The sequence below is a fragment of the Antedon bifida genome, chromosome 6 (genome assembly GCF_963402885.1).
Source record: "Antedon bifida chromosome 6, ecAntBifi1.1, whole genome shotgun sequence".
Taxonomy (NCBI): Eukaryota; Metazoa; Echinodermata; class Crinoidea; order Comatulida; family Antedonidae; genus Antedon; species Antedon bifida.
In genome coordinates this window covers 5,712,193-5,728,218 of record NC_136231.1, presented here as the reverse complement: position 1 = coordinate 5,728,218, position 16,026 = coordinate 5,712,193, and the positions used below count along the sequence as shown (strand labels likewise).

Below are 16,026 nucleotides of genomic sequence, written 5' to 3'. Positions count from 1 at the left end.
TTAGTAATTTATTGGAACATGGGGGATATGGCTTTCATCCAAATATATGATAAGTTAATGTTGGGACTTTTTAGACAGAGGTGTCAGAAAAAAAAAAATTTGAAAATAGAAATGTGGAAAAATGGTAAATAAATACGGTGGTAGGAACCCAATGATTTATTATACTATAGTCCACGAAATGTTTTGTCAGGAGCTTACTGACCCAAGGACCAGTAGGCCTATACATTTCAGGTTACTCAGTTTTAAATTAATTAAGAAATAAAAAGTCGACACAAAGATATTAAGCAAGAGTCGAACATAGTTATTTATATATATATATATATATATATATATATAAACTTTATTTAGACACGAGACTGATGTACAGCACAACTCGTTCAATCAAAATTGATTGTTTTTACACAAGTTCGTGATACTGTATTACAAAAAAAAAAAACCAACACCATATAAATACGAAAGAAACGAAAAAATTGAAATTGAAAAGAAACAAAATTACAGCAGAATCCCCTTCATCTACCATACCGGTACTTCCCGGTTTATGTGCTGCTGAAACAATAAAAAACAATCTGGACATAAATTTTACATATAATTCCTATAATGTACGTGTGAGAAGGTCAGGACTGTTGACCTATTTTAGAACTCTTCCCTGGTCTTTCACACCTGTTCCGGCACGGTTCCGGTCCGGCGAATAAATGTTTCGTTTTCACGACGCTCCACGCGACTATGTGCCAATCGATATGCGCCATGTTTGTAGCCACGAAAACGAAACATTGACGTTCGATTGGATTTTCCGGCGCCGGACCGGAACCGTGCCGGAAAAGGTGTGAAAGACCTTTTACGATACATTTCCAAAATAAAGTACAATTTAGAAAACGAAAGCTTCATTGAATATGTTAAAACGCATACATTAGAAACTTTCCACAAACGGTAAAGATCTTTACATCTCATTTAGGCCTTACTCAGTATTTGCTAACTTATGTTAATGTTAATCGATGCCTGATGCAGGACGGAAAAAAGAGTTCAGCTCACCTCTAAAACTCTTTCATCGCGGGCCTAAAACTCAAGAAATTCAAACGGGTAAAATAAATATAACTATTATTAGCAGTTTGAAGAGAGAAACAGCATGATGCCTAGGCAACTAGTTAAAGTGCAACATATTAGCCAATCACCTTCAAGTTACCCAAGTAACAATTTTCCATATTGAGATCCGGAAATCATTGATATTAAATTATCGTTTAAAAATAAGTATATAATCTGTAATATGTGAACGTCGGTGGCCTTAATGCATCCGGATCTTGTGAATACTGAAGATACCCAAGGTCATAATAGTTTGTAAAAAAATGTTCACTCTTAAAATCCATTAACGTTTGTCTATTTTGAATTTAATACTTTACGATACTAGTTGGTATTGTTTTGGTAGCAGATTATAATACAAACAGATACAGATATAAAATATTTGTAATCAGGAAAAGTTTGTATCCATTATATATGTTTAGTTTATGATTAGTTTTAATAAATTTCGCTATCGCACTTATAAAGTATATTATATATATTTCAGTATATCACATCGCTGTGCCGTTTAGAATAAATCCTTGCTTTTGATTTAATAAGTATATTATAGGTCTATATAATTATTTAAAATAACTGTATATACTGTATATGGGGATGTTTTAATAGCATAAATCTGATTCGTTCTGAAAAGAACTGTTGAGTTTCTCGACGTTTCGATCAATACTCATGAGGACGATCAAAGTATATTGATGGAAACGTCGAGAAACTCAACAGTTCTTTTCAGAACTAATTATACGTGGTGTACCTCAAACTTTTTATCAACATTTGATTTCGCCATGCAAACCTTCAAACAATATATAAATCTGACTGATACTAATTTCTGAAATAATTTCTGAAAAACTGGAAGACTAGAAGTTCCGTTAACATTTGTTATATTAAATTAAAAATAATTAATAACAAAGTTAATACAATGTCCTATATTACTATTACAAAAAAATCTTTTAAAAACTTCACATGTTTTTAGTTAAAAAACTAAATATATATTATATTCAGGATAAAACCAGTTTTTACCGATTGCTCATTACGATAATTAGAAAATTTCGAAATCCACGTAGGATTCACCGTCCAGCAGCAGGCAGAGGAAGTACGTGTTGAGGCATGAATCATAGGCTGCAGTCTTACACAATATTCGATATTGCAAAACAGCAAAAAAAAACAGGCCAAAAGTCAGTTAAGTTTTAGTTTATTTAAATTTAATCATAAAACACTCGATGACTCAATATTTTCATAAATATGGTTTTTATAATTATAAACGCACTGGTTACTTCATTGGTTATTAAATAATTTTGATATCAATCTTAAAATATAAAGAACATTTTCTTGTGTTTTGAAGAATGCATCGAGTCAAATAATTTATTCTTCTTGCTTTATAACATTTTATATTTTGAAGGTTAATTTCTGCATAAAGCATGACACACAATTAAGCAGCCAAGAGCTAAACGATTCTAAACAGTTAAATGACATTTGTCGTGGGTTTGCAAAAAAGGATTACGTAAATTACATTTTCTTGGATTTTAATTAAAGAATTTATTTCTTCTTTGCATTCAATATAACATGATGGGTTGAGATAATAAATTTATTTATTTATTTATCTCAGTATAAAAAAAAAAATAATATATACAAAAAGCAGCAGAAAGTATTGCATTTACATAAAATCAGTATAAAAAGTACAGACCTGGATTGTATAACTTATAAACTAGTTTTAAACATTAGTACATTATTGCCGCCCTTAATACTATAATAGCAAAATAAGTCTTTGTTTTTGCATAATAATTAAAGTGAGACCTTAGGCCTACACAGAAAGTATTGTATAGTAATGGCAATTTGGTGATAAAAAATATCATACTGCAGTGGCTATTTTTTGCATTGCAATAACGTACGTTTTAGTTTGGTTCAGTCACTGCAATAATCGGTGTTTTTAGTTTAGTTGCTTGCTAAATTTCATAAGGGGGTAAACAATTTAAACAAGTTTATACAGCAGTTATTGCAGTAGAAAAGTAGAAAAACTTTTTTTGCTAAATTTGTAACAATAAAAAATCGATTTTTTCCAATTTGTTTATTATAATGTTAATAATATATTTTTGTATTTTTCATATTTCATGTGCATACGTGAAAAAAGTTTTCGAAAATATATTTTGAACGTTATTGTAAAACCTAATACCGATTAGTCAGTATTTAATTTGGGGTAATAACCTCTCGTTCAGCCACTAATCAGAAATTGTTAAAGATTTCCCTTTCTTGAAAACCTATATTTACAAACAGCTGTTTCAGCACTGTTTTCATGTCCATAGTTTTAGAATAAATACAATATCCAGGGTCCGATTTACATATCCAGGGTCCCAAGTGCGAGTTGCAATTTGCGAAATACTATTTTAGCAAAACTTAACATATCTTTATTCAGTCTGGTAAAAACAAATTATTGTGTTCTGTTGTCACGATGCTATTATATATGTTCTGATAGATTTATGATGTAATTGTATGTATGTAAATGTAAATTGAGAAATAAATTAATGTTCTTTTTCTGTTGGTGAAAAAATGGACTTGGTCAACAACATAAACTGTACACGAAAGAAAGACTAATAAGGCCTAAATAAAAAGGCCTGTGTGGTTAACTAAACAATGTTACCTGATGGACGTATACTAAAGGAGGTCTGTAAACAGTTCAGTCTCAGTTTAGTTCTCAATTACATAGGCCCAATACTGGATCAGGCTAAAGCGTGGTTCCCACTAGAACGCAACAAAGCGACGCATCGACACAAAGTGCTGTATTGCGTAATCTCAAGTGGGAACCGACGACGCAATAGGGCTGCAAACATCGCAGGTTTGATTTCACACAGGCGGGGGCAAACACAATTATTAGAAGTGCATTTACGTTGCGTAGATTGCGTTACGTTGCGTCGCTAGTGGGAACCATGCTTTAGAGACGTGAACGAATAGATACGCGAGAACGTAAAAAAGTGGCCTACCAACATTTAAGCACGTAAGCAAGTAGAAACATACCCTTGGTATCCTGTTCGTAAAGTCTCAACGGATGCGTTGCACAGCCTTTACATAATAGGGTAGTTAATAATAGTGCTTCATCCCATATCAATATCCGACTGTGATAGACACCATACTATGTTGCATAACAGGGGAATATATGGGTAATGCCTTAAGTAACACTAAGTCCATACTTAATCTCACACTTATTTGGTTTATCATTCAAAATAATTATTATATATACATTTTTATATTTAATATTATACATAGCATTTTGTTCGCATAACAAGCCTGTTAAAGTACAGGATATGTGTAATTAAAATAATCAATAAACAAAGTTCTAATAATAATATTGAAAAAATATGATTAATTGACACCAACATGCAGTAATAAATTATTCAAAGGAATTTCTATGTAGCCTCAATATCGCCATGTATTAATTACTTAATATATAGGCTAATCAATTATACTTTAGAGTAGTTCCGTTATACGATTATGAGAACATAGGTCAATTGATATTGTTTTTCATTGTGGTCATAAAGCTTGATTCCCACTAGAACGTAACGCAAGGACGTAAACGCAACGCAAGCGTTTTAACCAATGACAAGCGAAGTTATAGACAGTTAGCAATCACAAGCGAATAAGCCATCGCTTGTGATTGGTCAATTCACTTGCGTTGCGTTACGTCCTTGCGTTGCGTCGCTAGTGGGAACCACGCTTAAGTGGCGTGCACCAGGTTTTTAAAAAGGAAGATGCTAGACTACGCCCGTCTACCTAATATAATCCCTAATATTATTTCCCTTTGTAAGGTATGATGTTCTTCTTAATTAGCTGTTTTTAAATTTTCTTCACACATCAACAGTTTAAACTTATATTAATGAATAACAGTTATATTACCGTTTTCTGCTTTTCATACTGTATCAGTAAGCCTTTATTTAAATTATACATTTATTTTAACGAAGTGACGTTTATCAATATGCCTACATGACCAAATCCTCTGGAGAACGTAGATCTATAACATTTCTATGCTCACAAATCTCAAGTTCAAGTTTGTAATTGTGTGCTGTATTATATCCTTTATACTGATTTTTTAATCAGTTAAACGTAAATGTATTCTAGTGTAATCTACTACGAGTACTGTTTCCTATGACACCAATTTGGAAAATCGTGTATGGGATGTTACTTAGCCAGATATAGATTAAAACATAAAAGAAATAATTTTAATTTTTCTTGCTTTCCGAATGCGTATCAATTTTACATTGTAAAGAATTGAAGGCTCTAAACAGCTGTTAGTATTGCCTATTAGTCTAGCATTTTAGAAAGTTTCAGTTACAGTTTGGTTTCGAGTAACGAACGAACTTCTTTCTGTGTAATGTTGATTTCTATTTTTAGTTCATCAAAATTTCTACAAAAAAACCCATACGGATCAAAATAGTTACATGCTTGTTTATACGGCGTGTTTTCTACTTTAATTCCTGTGAGAAGTAGCCTAATTAAATAACTGCCTTCAAACCTACTGAGGCATTTACTAATGCTAATTTCTATGATTAACTCAAAAGTTAGTTATAACCAGGGCTCTTGCTGACAGTACGAAAAACATTCACTGCGGGTAAGAGGGAGTGGTGTATTTATCTGTCTGGTAAACAAGGTAAGGAAAAGTGCAAGATGAAAAGTCAAATGCAAGATGAAAGGTCAAATGTAATAGATAACAATAATATTTTAATATATCTTGAAATAACTTTAATTCATCACAATTGTTCTTTTTTTGTTTATCTAAATTTTAAGAAAGGTATACAAAAATATTTACTATGTTAAAAAAAACGAAACAAAAAAATCAATCAAAAATCTGCACATTTTAAATAAAAATTGCCTTCATAAAGTTTAGCGTACATTGACTGGATGAAAGGTTGGAAAAGGTGATGGAGATGATAATGATGATAAGTTTCAGTAATAAGCCTATAAAACCGGCACTAGAGTACTATTTGTAAAAGTTAAGAGTAATAAATCGAGATATCATTAATACCGGATATTATAATATATATTATAACAGAAATTGTTTTGAAACCAGTAAAAAATATGCAATTAGTTAATTGAATATTTCCGGAAAAATTGACTTTGTATTTACAAGTATACGTGACTTATATTTTTCATGATTAATTGAGGAGTCCTTGACGGGGGTGAAATTGTTTTCCATATTTTTTACAGATTAGTTCAGGACCTGGTTTTTCAAAATTGGATCGACTGATTGTACGTCCAGCGGATATTGCGCAAACAACTCTACATGGGCAAGTCAATAAAACAGGTGGAGGTAGGATCGCACAAAATATGACAAAAAGCTATCTGAGTTCAATAGATGTCAGAGTTGTTGATTCAGCGTATGTTGCTTGTCAGACATATAGGAAGCTGAAAAATCAGGCCACAAAAATCTTCACCAATCAGCTGATGGGGAGCTTGTTGGGAGGCAAAATATCCCCTGTAAATGAAAAAAGGAAGAGCGTTAACGCATGCGCGTGGGCGTGTGATAGGAGTGACAGATATGTATGAGCAATTGGCCAGTGTGCGAGCCTGAAAATGACGTCATCTACACCTTTAAAACTTGTCGAAGTTTGAAAATCGGTCCTTTCAAGCTCATCAGCTGTCGCGTGGCGTGGATAAACTGAGAGACGAGGGTTCTAACCAAACTAAAGCACAAACAGGTAAGGCTATTCAAACAAATTACAGTAAATTTTAGGATAAAAGTAGCCTAATTAAAAAATAAACTTGAATTGTCACATTGCAATAAGCCTGTATAAAAATATTTGTAGTTTAAGTTAAAATCCAAAAAAGCGTTTTCCTTTTAAAACTTCTACAGAGTAGGCCTAATATTAAACACTATTTATTGTTTTTTAACCTGCTTTTTGTAAAATGGAAATAGGCCTACACAAAAATGCGTTCTTTGGCGCTAAAACCAAATAAAATAAAAAATAAATAAATAAAATTTCCATGTGATTATTAGAAAAATATCTAGAATATAAAATGTGTATACGTCTGCGATTTCAAGTTTGGTAAATAAACGTGTTAATTTAAACATGAATTAATAACTGTAGGCCTATACAAGGTACCGTAATATTGGAAAAAAGTTGAAAACATCTTAAGAGGCATTTCTTTTTTTTCCTGCTGAATAATAATAAATTTGGACTTTTAAGTGCATAAAACCGCTATGCGCTTCACATAAAATAAAAGTAATCCATAAAATAAATAAAATAAAGAAGAGCAATTAAAAAGAGTGACAGGCCATAACATATATGGATCTCAACTAAATTGAATATGGTTTATTGAATGTGTTGCACGTTCATTTAATTAATATCACTTTCAGTAGGCCCCAAGTAGGCATATTGATTTGGTATTTGCTTTTCAGAACCGCAGTAGAATGATAAATCAGTTTAGGAATTCCCTCACCTTGAAATCAGCTGATGCCGCACGATAGCTTGCTGTGCTGCATGTGTGTGGAATCTCCATAGCATATAGGTTGATCAATTTCATTAGTTCAAATCTTAAATCAAACTTAGAACACAGCATGAGGATTATTCTCCGTTATTACCTAAATTTGATTTAACAAAAATGTACGATTTTCATGGTAATTGCGATACTGTACTAATATCTGAACATGAAAATGGTGACTGGCTTAATAGTAACGTAGGCTTTACATATCGGTATTATTTCAAAATGTTACGTGGGTAATTTCTATTTACCACAATAAGTCCTTTTCTCCGTAAGCCTTTCTATCAGTAAAGTTGTTTAATTTCACCGCAAAAATGGAACAAAGTGCGGATTATGAAATAGGGTTAGTTTTAGCACGTTTTTGGCTATTCCACATATCCATAATGATCATCGGCTACTAAAAAAGAAAACTAAAGTTTAAAATTTAGTAGGTCTACTTGAGGCCACTTTTGAAACAAATCTTTGCTGGCCTACTTTCTATACTTTTCTCTGTTGCCTGTTATACAAGATACAAGATACAAGAAAACTTTAAGGCCAAACATGTGACAGTTTGCTGCAAGAACTCACCACACTACAACATAGATAAATACTAAACTGCTTGTTAACCCGTTGATATTTAGCATTATGATGTGAAAATGAGCTGATTGATAACCTGTGGAAGTATGGATACCCTTTCTCATACATGACATTTCTCTGTAGCACCTGCTGTCGATGAATAAACCTTGTTGAAATTGAGACGTACTTTAGGTGGTATGGAATTTCTAAACGATCCCTGTTGAAAAAAGAAAAATCTTCAAAGAAAGTCTACAATGCAAAGATACTAATAAAACAATATACTGTGCTTATAAAATACGGTATGAGGGCGTCTGATCATGTAAATTATAATTTGTTTAATTATAAATTAAATTATAATATTTAAATGTTTTTTTTTCTTTTCAAATTTTTTATTTTATATTTAAGGCCTATGTTCAAATGTTTTTTTCTTTTCAAAATGTTTTTTTAAATTTTATTTTTCATTACATTTCCATAAACAAAACAAAAAACACCATGATCACAACCCATAACAAAAAAAAAAAGAAAAAAAGACACATTTCAATACACTAAACAAATGTCTTTGTCTACATGGTATTCTGTTCTAATATACATTTCATGTATTGTCGCCCTGAAAAACATATTAAAAAAATTTTTTGTTAAATATGGCATTTTAATGTCTCATAAATACTTATTCACTTTGACTTAACAAAAATGTACGATTTTCATGGTAATTGCGATACTGTACTAATATCTAAACATGAAAAAAACTGGCTTAATAGTAACGTAGGCTTTACATATCGGTATTATTTCAAAATGTTACGTGGGTAACATCCAAGAATTGGATCGAAAAAAGATTTACTGAAAAAACTGTAATTTAATACAAAATATAGTTCAATTTACTGGAAGTAAATTGCTTTTTGGTTGAATTTAACCGTTTATTTTGTCTTTTTATAAGTGAAAATATAATTGTTTTTAAATTGTTTTCTATGGAAGTGATTAATTTTATTAAAACTGGGAAATGACCGCGGTTTTTTCCTGTTTTTGGGGGACAATAAAAAATTGAACACATGGTATTTCTTTCCCTAGCGTTTTCTGCAATATAATGGAATACAAGTACAGTAGTTTTTTAAAACATTGTAGGCTTGCGACATAAATTCTTCTCCTACTCTATTGAATATATTTTCCTTAATTATAGTTACATTAACAGCAAATTAATATTCTGGATGTATACACAAAAACTATTGGTTTATATGCGTTGAATTAGTAGTGGTTATAATCTATGCAAGTTCAAAAATATTTTGGTGTATATCATGAATGCCATGTGTAGCCTATACCACAGGACCATCATCAGCAAAAAAATATCTTGAATTGTGTAGGCCTATCGAACCAACTTGGGTCAACACACAATTCAAAATACGAATATTAAATGAAATGCTATAATATTAATAATGAAATACAATTTAATTATATGCAGGGCATTTAAATTAAGTTTTTATAAAAGTACAAACTACTTCGTGGTCACATATTATCAGATAATAATCATGTTTATGCTTGGGTGTCCTTGGAAATATGTTTTTTTTAAATGTAGGGCTTGTTTTTTCCCTAGCCCCGAATATCTACCGGAAAAATAGACCTATATGATATAACAATTACTGAATTGATATTGGTTTAGTCCAAGGTCTTAAATGAATAACAATATCAAGGACGTTGAACGCTAGCTTAGCCCCTGGTGCCATCTATCATTTTCCAATTAAACTACCCTGGATAGAATTGATCTTGATGGTGATTTACAACTTCTTATTACCCTGGATGGATGGGAGGGATGTCGGAAGTGCTTCCTTGCAGCATTTTAAATTGACACTATATAGCCGTGCCGAATTATGGCATTAATTCAGGTAATATCCGGCTTCCTATAGAGAAGCTTAATAAACAATGAGGAACTATGATTTTGACGTGAATGAGTCATGTCAGAGGCGTCGGTAAGCACGGCCGATATCCCACTGAGAGAAAACGGAGATTCTCCAGCTATGAAATTTAATTTCATACCTAGAGTATGTTCACATGTGATCAACATGCACAAAAGTAGATCGGGGTTGGTGAAATCTGTGCATCACATGGGCTTCAGTTTCATCATATAGGCTTTTTTGTCCACGCAGATGATGAGCATTGTTGGCCATATATGTTCTATCCATAACGATGGTTGTCAATCATAAGGCCGTTTTTGTCCATAACACTAAGACGCAACTCAATGGCGTAAGCAAGCGAGTTGAAAACAAGCGACATTTCGAAAAATCCATGATTGGTCAAACTACGTCCTACGCGTTTTTTTTGTTGTTGTTTTTTTAACCATATTTAATGAGGGTGATCCATCCAGCAATTGCTGATCATTAGGGACCCTCATTAGGTTCACAAGATGCTCTACATAAACAAAGTCTTATTACAAGTCTTTGGGAGTGGAGTTGTAATTTTGTCCTTAGAAAAAATCCTGACATGTGACTGGACTTGAACCCAGGACCCTTGGAGTGGTAGCCAAGCATCATAACCACCAAGCCATAACTCCACTCAACTCCGTTGCGTTCAATCTTTATTTCGATTTGTTAATTCATTGTGCACATGCGGAAATATTGGGACGCGTGTCTTCGTTCTACGTCCACACGACAACAATATAACACCTAAATAAATTCCTGTCATTTGATTGGACGATTGTGGGTCACATGGCGTGCACTAGTACGCACTATTAAACGATCGTTAATAGTACTTTTTTTGTGTACGAAAAAAAAAATCTGTTCACGTTTGGAATTTTGTATATTATGAAATGTTATTGATTTATTTATTTTCAATTTAAATTCAGATCCCGCTATACCATCATCAAAATGTCTCAAAGTTTGTTGTTCATCTTGTTTGCTGTCCTCGTTGGTTCAATCGAGGCATGTGGACCAACCGCACCACGCAAAGCTCGACCAATACCACCAAGACCCATGAAACGCGACGTAAACCTACCTATAACGTCTGATGACAAGTCATTAACCGTCAACGAAAGAACAGAAATTGACGTAATCAAGATGACCCAAGATTTGTTTGCATTATTTGATCATAACGAAGATGGTGTTGTAAACTTAGATGAGATTTTAACCGATAGCGTAGTTGAAAGCTTGACAAACGCTGTACGGAAGGCCGACACAAACGGTAAAACTATACTTTAATCAGTTGGTACGGTACCACACATATAGCAGCAATTTCCATGCGTTTCCACAGTACATCTGCGACCAAAGTAAACAAATACAAATTGTGCGGGCGCGCCTATATCAGAATATAAAGATAAATAAGATTTCTAATAAAATTACCTATTTGCTGTTGGTTGGATAAGGAAATTAAAAAAATGAATAAAAATAACAAACTTTCTGTGGTAAATATAAGAAAAAAATACTGCAGCTGGAAAAATTTAGTTTAATTTGAATTTCGAATTCAGCTGGTAAGCATATTCATGTTCATCTTCCAAATCCCCAAAACGCATGCGTATAAGCTGACACTTTCGATTCGTGCGTACACATTTGCCTAGTGGAAAATCAGCTTTACACTTGATAACGTACTCAGTACAACAATCAATTAATATGAAAACATTCATACTTATACAGTAATTTAAATTAGTTTCAACGCAGATTATAGTTGCTACAGTAAGATGTTTTTTTCTCTTTCAGGTGACGGATTGGTAACATTTCAGGAATTCCAGAAGATGATGTTGTCCTGACAGACCATAGGTAGGCTACAGTATTAATCTATGTTCTAGAAGTCAACACGGAAGTTAATATTCGTAAATTATTTTGATCTTTGATTTGATTTGACTTTAATTTAATTGAAAATCTTTATAAAAGATAACAAAGTAATAACATTAACTATTACAGAGACTCTTATTCTCCAGGATAGCTCAACAAGCTTAGTAAAAAAGCTTAGTAACTTAATTCCAATGGGAAAATTAAAAAATATATTCGGTGTTTTTCTGATTTGAGCAAACGTATTGACTCGAAGGGGCAAAGAAGTTTAGTTTTTGTGCAAAGAAGTTTGAGTTGATTCCTGTTTCAGGCTCAACTTATAGTCCGACAATTATAGACTTTAATAGACTTTTAATTCGATTTTTCTTCCTAAAACTTAAAAATAATTTTGTATAAAACATTGAATATAGATTTCATAGCATGTGTTATGAAAGTCGGTGTTTGCTACGATTTCGTATGATTGCAAAAAAAAGAAGTGCGTGATAAGTTACGGTTTTATTAAGTTAGCCAGCATTGTAACTAAACACGTACGACTATAATACCTTATTACCACCTGTAAATGTATAGGTATTACTTTCATATCTAACACGGGCTTTATAATTTGATCTAAAAATCTCCAAAGAACAACAATACAACTACTATTTAGTAAAACTTTGCCTAATTGCAAGTACATATTATGAACTCAGGAAAAAATGTAGGACTCGAACAGAAGGCCGTGGCTTCGAGTTCCACTCAAGAATTAGTCCTATCTGAAAACTTTTGACAAGTACAATTACGTCAGATATATCGAATACTCCCTGCCACAAAGCTATTGTTCTGGTTATCAACTGCAATTGTCGTAAATGCAACTTACTATATGATGTCTTCATTTTTATTAACCTCTCACAATGTATGTTTTTCAGGTAGACTCGCTGTGTCGCCGAATTAGCTGGCCGATATATTTACCCAGTGCAATTACAGAAGAGCGTTTCTTGAAGTTTCTCAAAATAACAGCATCACCGACGAGGGCGCACTTTGGCACTTGATACAGGCGTTTTGATTCGAAGCACTGTATAAAAAACCTTGAGTTTTTAAACAAAGAATCTCTGGTTCAGATTTCAGATAGTAATTACAATTAATTCATTGATATTAATATGATTTTGACATTCTTGAAAATATGTGTGTGCTCCAGACTGAATTATATCAGTGTGCTTTATAATGTCACTAACCCGCCGAGCGGATTAACTTAAAAAGCAAAATTTGTTTATAAGCAAAACTAAATACAACTTAATAAAATTTAATAAACTAATTTTATATTTAATAATGAAATATTACTCTAGGCCTACGTCAGGCATTTAGGACCATAACCAAAGAGTGATTAACAACCATTTGTGCTATATATGTTGTAGTCCTACAATCACACCCAAATTATGCATTAAGAACTTAATTTATACCTTAGATTTAATCAATATAGAATTTTGCAGGTTGATAGCAATACAACCCAAAAGTAAGAAATTTAAATCCATTTTGTAATTGTATGATTGTTTAATCGACTTAATGTTTACTTTTAATAATAGGGCCTAGGTTTTTTCATACGATTTTCTATTTTGTAAGAAGTACCAAAAAATATTTGTCTGGGAGTTTGTTTCAATAAAGTGTATTGCACGAAATATAACAGGTGGCTGTATTATTGTGTGATTCATTCACATGCCTAGGCCTACTTTAAGACTCTGTTTTCTCGTAGGCCCTACCACCTTCACCACATCATACAGACACTTTTCTCGCACCCGAGACTATACTATACAAAATGATAATTTAGCGCTATAACCTTTCTCTAATGCATGGACAAATAAGAATTTCTCCATGGCTATGTAACCCTAAGAGAGAATGTCACTCTATAAACGGTATTCATGGAGAGACCGTACCTCTGTGTGTTAAAAAGGAGAGACTCGGTGTTGGTGAGGAGAAGTGTATTGTATATCAAAAATAAACCTTACCTGTTTTTTCGCGCCGGGCCTCTAGGCAGCTATAGGACGGAATCATTTGGAAACTCACGTGCGAAAGCTACATTATTACGGTTTTTAAACTCGACTAGGTCCATGCTGATTGACCAAAAGTACGTCTGGGAAAAGAGATTTGATTGGTTGACGCGAATCAACACACTGCTGAAGAAGTCACGTTGTCTCTGAGAACTGTCCAATACACGGGAAAATAATGTACTGCAATTCTTTGAAAGAGGTTAAATAAACTCCTTTTTAAAATTTAATACACATTTAATATCATGTTTTATTGAATTTTACAATGTTGATATACAAAATATATTACTAAAAACCGTAATTTTATGTAATTATTTTATCGAAAGTTCATAAATTTCCGACTGAGGGCGCAATTTGTTTACTTCGTTCGTAGCTAAAAACGATTATTTTCGGCGATGTTTTTATCGATCGAAAAGTTAGATTTTCATAATTCTTTTCTTTATCATACTATTGATACAATATACTTAACAGGCAATGTATAATTTTAATTTTAAAATTTGTAATATTAACTTTTCATTTTGTGGGCCATTATTATTATGTATATGAAAAAGGATGAATAAGGAATTTTGTAGAATGATCTTGATTTTGGAATTTTATTCCCCGATAGGAGATCACGAAATGAAACGACAGAAGGTTATTTTTACTAGGGATGAAAATAGTTTAAAGTATTTAATCATTTTGTAGTTAATCCGGCTTAAAGTTAAATGAAGGAGGACAAACTAAAGGGTTTGGACTAACTAAAGATAACATAACAATGCCTTTAAACATTTCGTTTCTATTTACGTTAGATATGATAAAAATATATGTGAGAAAAAAAATGGGATGATAAAGTAATTGATTTAGAAAGAATTCTGAAACTCTGGAAAATACGACAGCTTTCTCTATTTGGTTGAATCATAATAGTTAAGAGACTATCCAAAATTGATTTTTAATGCAAGTATAATAAACGTACCTTAGAGAATATTTTCGGTTGAAAAGATATTATATAGATTTGTATGTGGATGAAAAATGTGTGTGATAATAAATAGGATTTAGTTTAGCACCGTGCGCTACTATACAGATTTGGTAGCACTAGCGCACAGTGTTAATAAATAGGATTTAGTTTACCACTGTGCGCTACTATACCCATTTGATAAGCACTAGCGCACAGTGATAATAAATAGGATTTAGTTTACCACTGTGCGCTACTATACCCATTTGGTAGCACTAGCGCACAGTGTTAATAAATAGGATTTAGTTTAGCACTGTGCGCTACTATACCCATTTGGTAGCACTAGCGTACAGTATTAATAAATAGGATATAGTTTACCACTGTGCGCTACTATACCCATTTGGTAGCACTAGCACACAGTGTTAATAAATAAGATTTACTTTAGCACTGTGCCCTACTATACCCATTTTGGTAGCACTAGCGCATTGTGATATAAAATATAATTAGTTTACCACTGTGCGCTACTATACCCATTTTGAAAGCACTAGCGCATTGTGATAATAAATAGGATCTAGTTTAGCACTGTGCGCTACTATACCCATTTGGTAACACTAGCGCACAGTGTTAATAAATAGGTTTTAGTTTAGCACTATGCGCTACTATATCCATTTGGTAGCACTAGCGCAATGTGATAATAAATATAATTAGTTTACCACTGTGCGCTGCTATACCCATTTTGAAAGCACTAGCGCATTGTGATAATAAATAGGATTTAGTTTACCACTGTTCGCAACTGTTCCCTTGTTGGTAGTACTTGCGCACAGTGGTAATAAATAGGATTTAGTTTAGCACTACGAGCTACTATACCCATTTTGGTAGCAGTAGCGCACAGTGTTAATAAATAGGATATAGTTGACCACTGTGCGCTACTATACCCATTTTGGTAGCAGTAGCGCACAGTGTTAATAAATAGGATATAGTTGACCACTGTGCGCTACTATACCCATTTGGTAGCACTAGCGCTCAGTGTTAATAAATAGGATTTAGTTTAGCACTATGCGCTACTATACCCATTTGGTAGCACTAGCGCACAGTGATAATAAATATGATTTGTTTACAACTGTGCGCCACTATACCCATTTGGTAGCACTAGCGCACAATGTTAATAGATAGGATTTAGTTTAGCACTGTGCGCTACTATACCCTTTTGGTAGCTCTAGCGCGATGTGTTAATAAATAGGATTTA

At 32.8% G+C, this 16,026-nt stretch overlaps 1 protein-coding gene and 1 long non-coding RNA gene across 2 annotated transcripts; one reads left to right on the top strand and one right to left on the bottom strand.

The window, feature by feature from the left end:
- Positions 1-5,887: 5,887 nt before the first annotated feature.
- LOC144844688 (uncharacterized) lies at positions 5,888-12,769 on the bottom strand. The gene is made up of 4 exons (XR_013612456.1): positions 12,688-12,769; positions 8,098-8,302; positions 7,489-7,630; positions 5,888-6,523 (listed from the first exon to the last, which is right to left on the bottom strand). It is a non-coding gene; the product is annotated as an uncharacterized LOC144844688 (long non-coding RNA).
- Positions 6,604-13,488, top strand: LOC144844687 (uncharacterized). The gene is made up of 4 exons (XM_078701713.1): positions 6,604-6,746; positions 10,916-11,250; positions 11,763-11,822; positions 12,737-13,488. Exons 2-3 carry the CDS (start codon positions 10,938-10,940, stop codon positions 11,810-11,812), a joined length of 363 nt encoding a protein of 120 aa, XP_078557839.1. The 5' UTR covers positions 6,604-6,746; positions 10,916-10,937; the 3' UTR covers positions 11,813-11,822; positions 12,737-13,488.
- Positions 13,489-16,026: the final 2,538 nt, after the last annotated feature.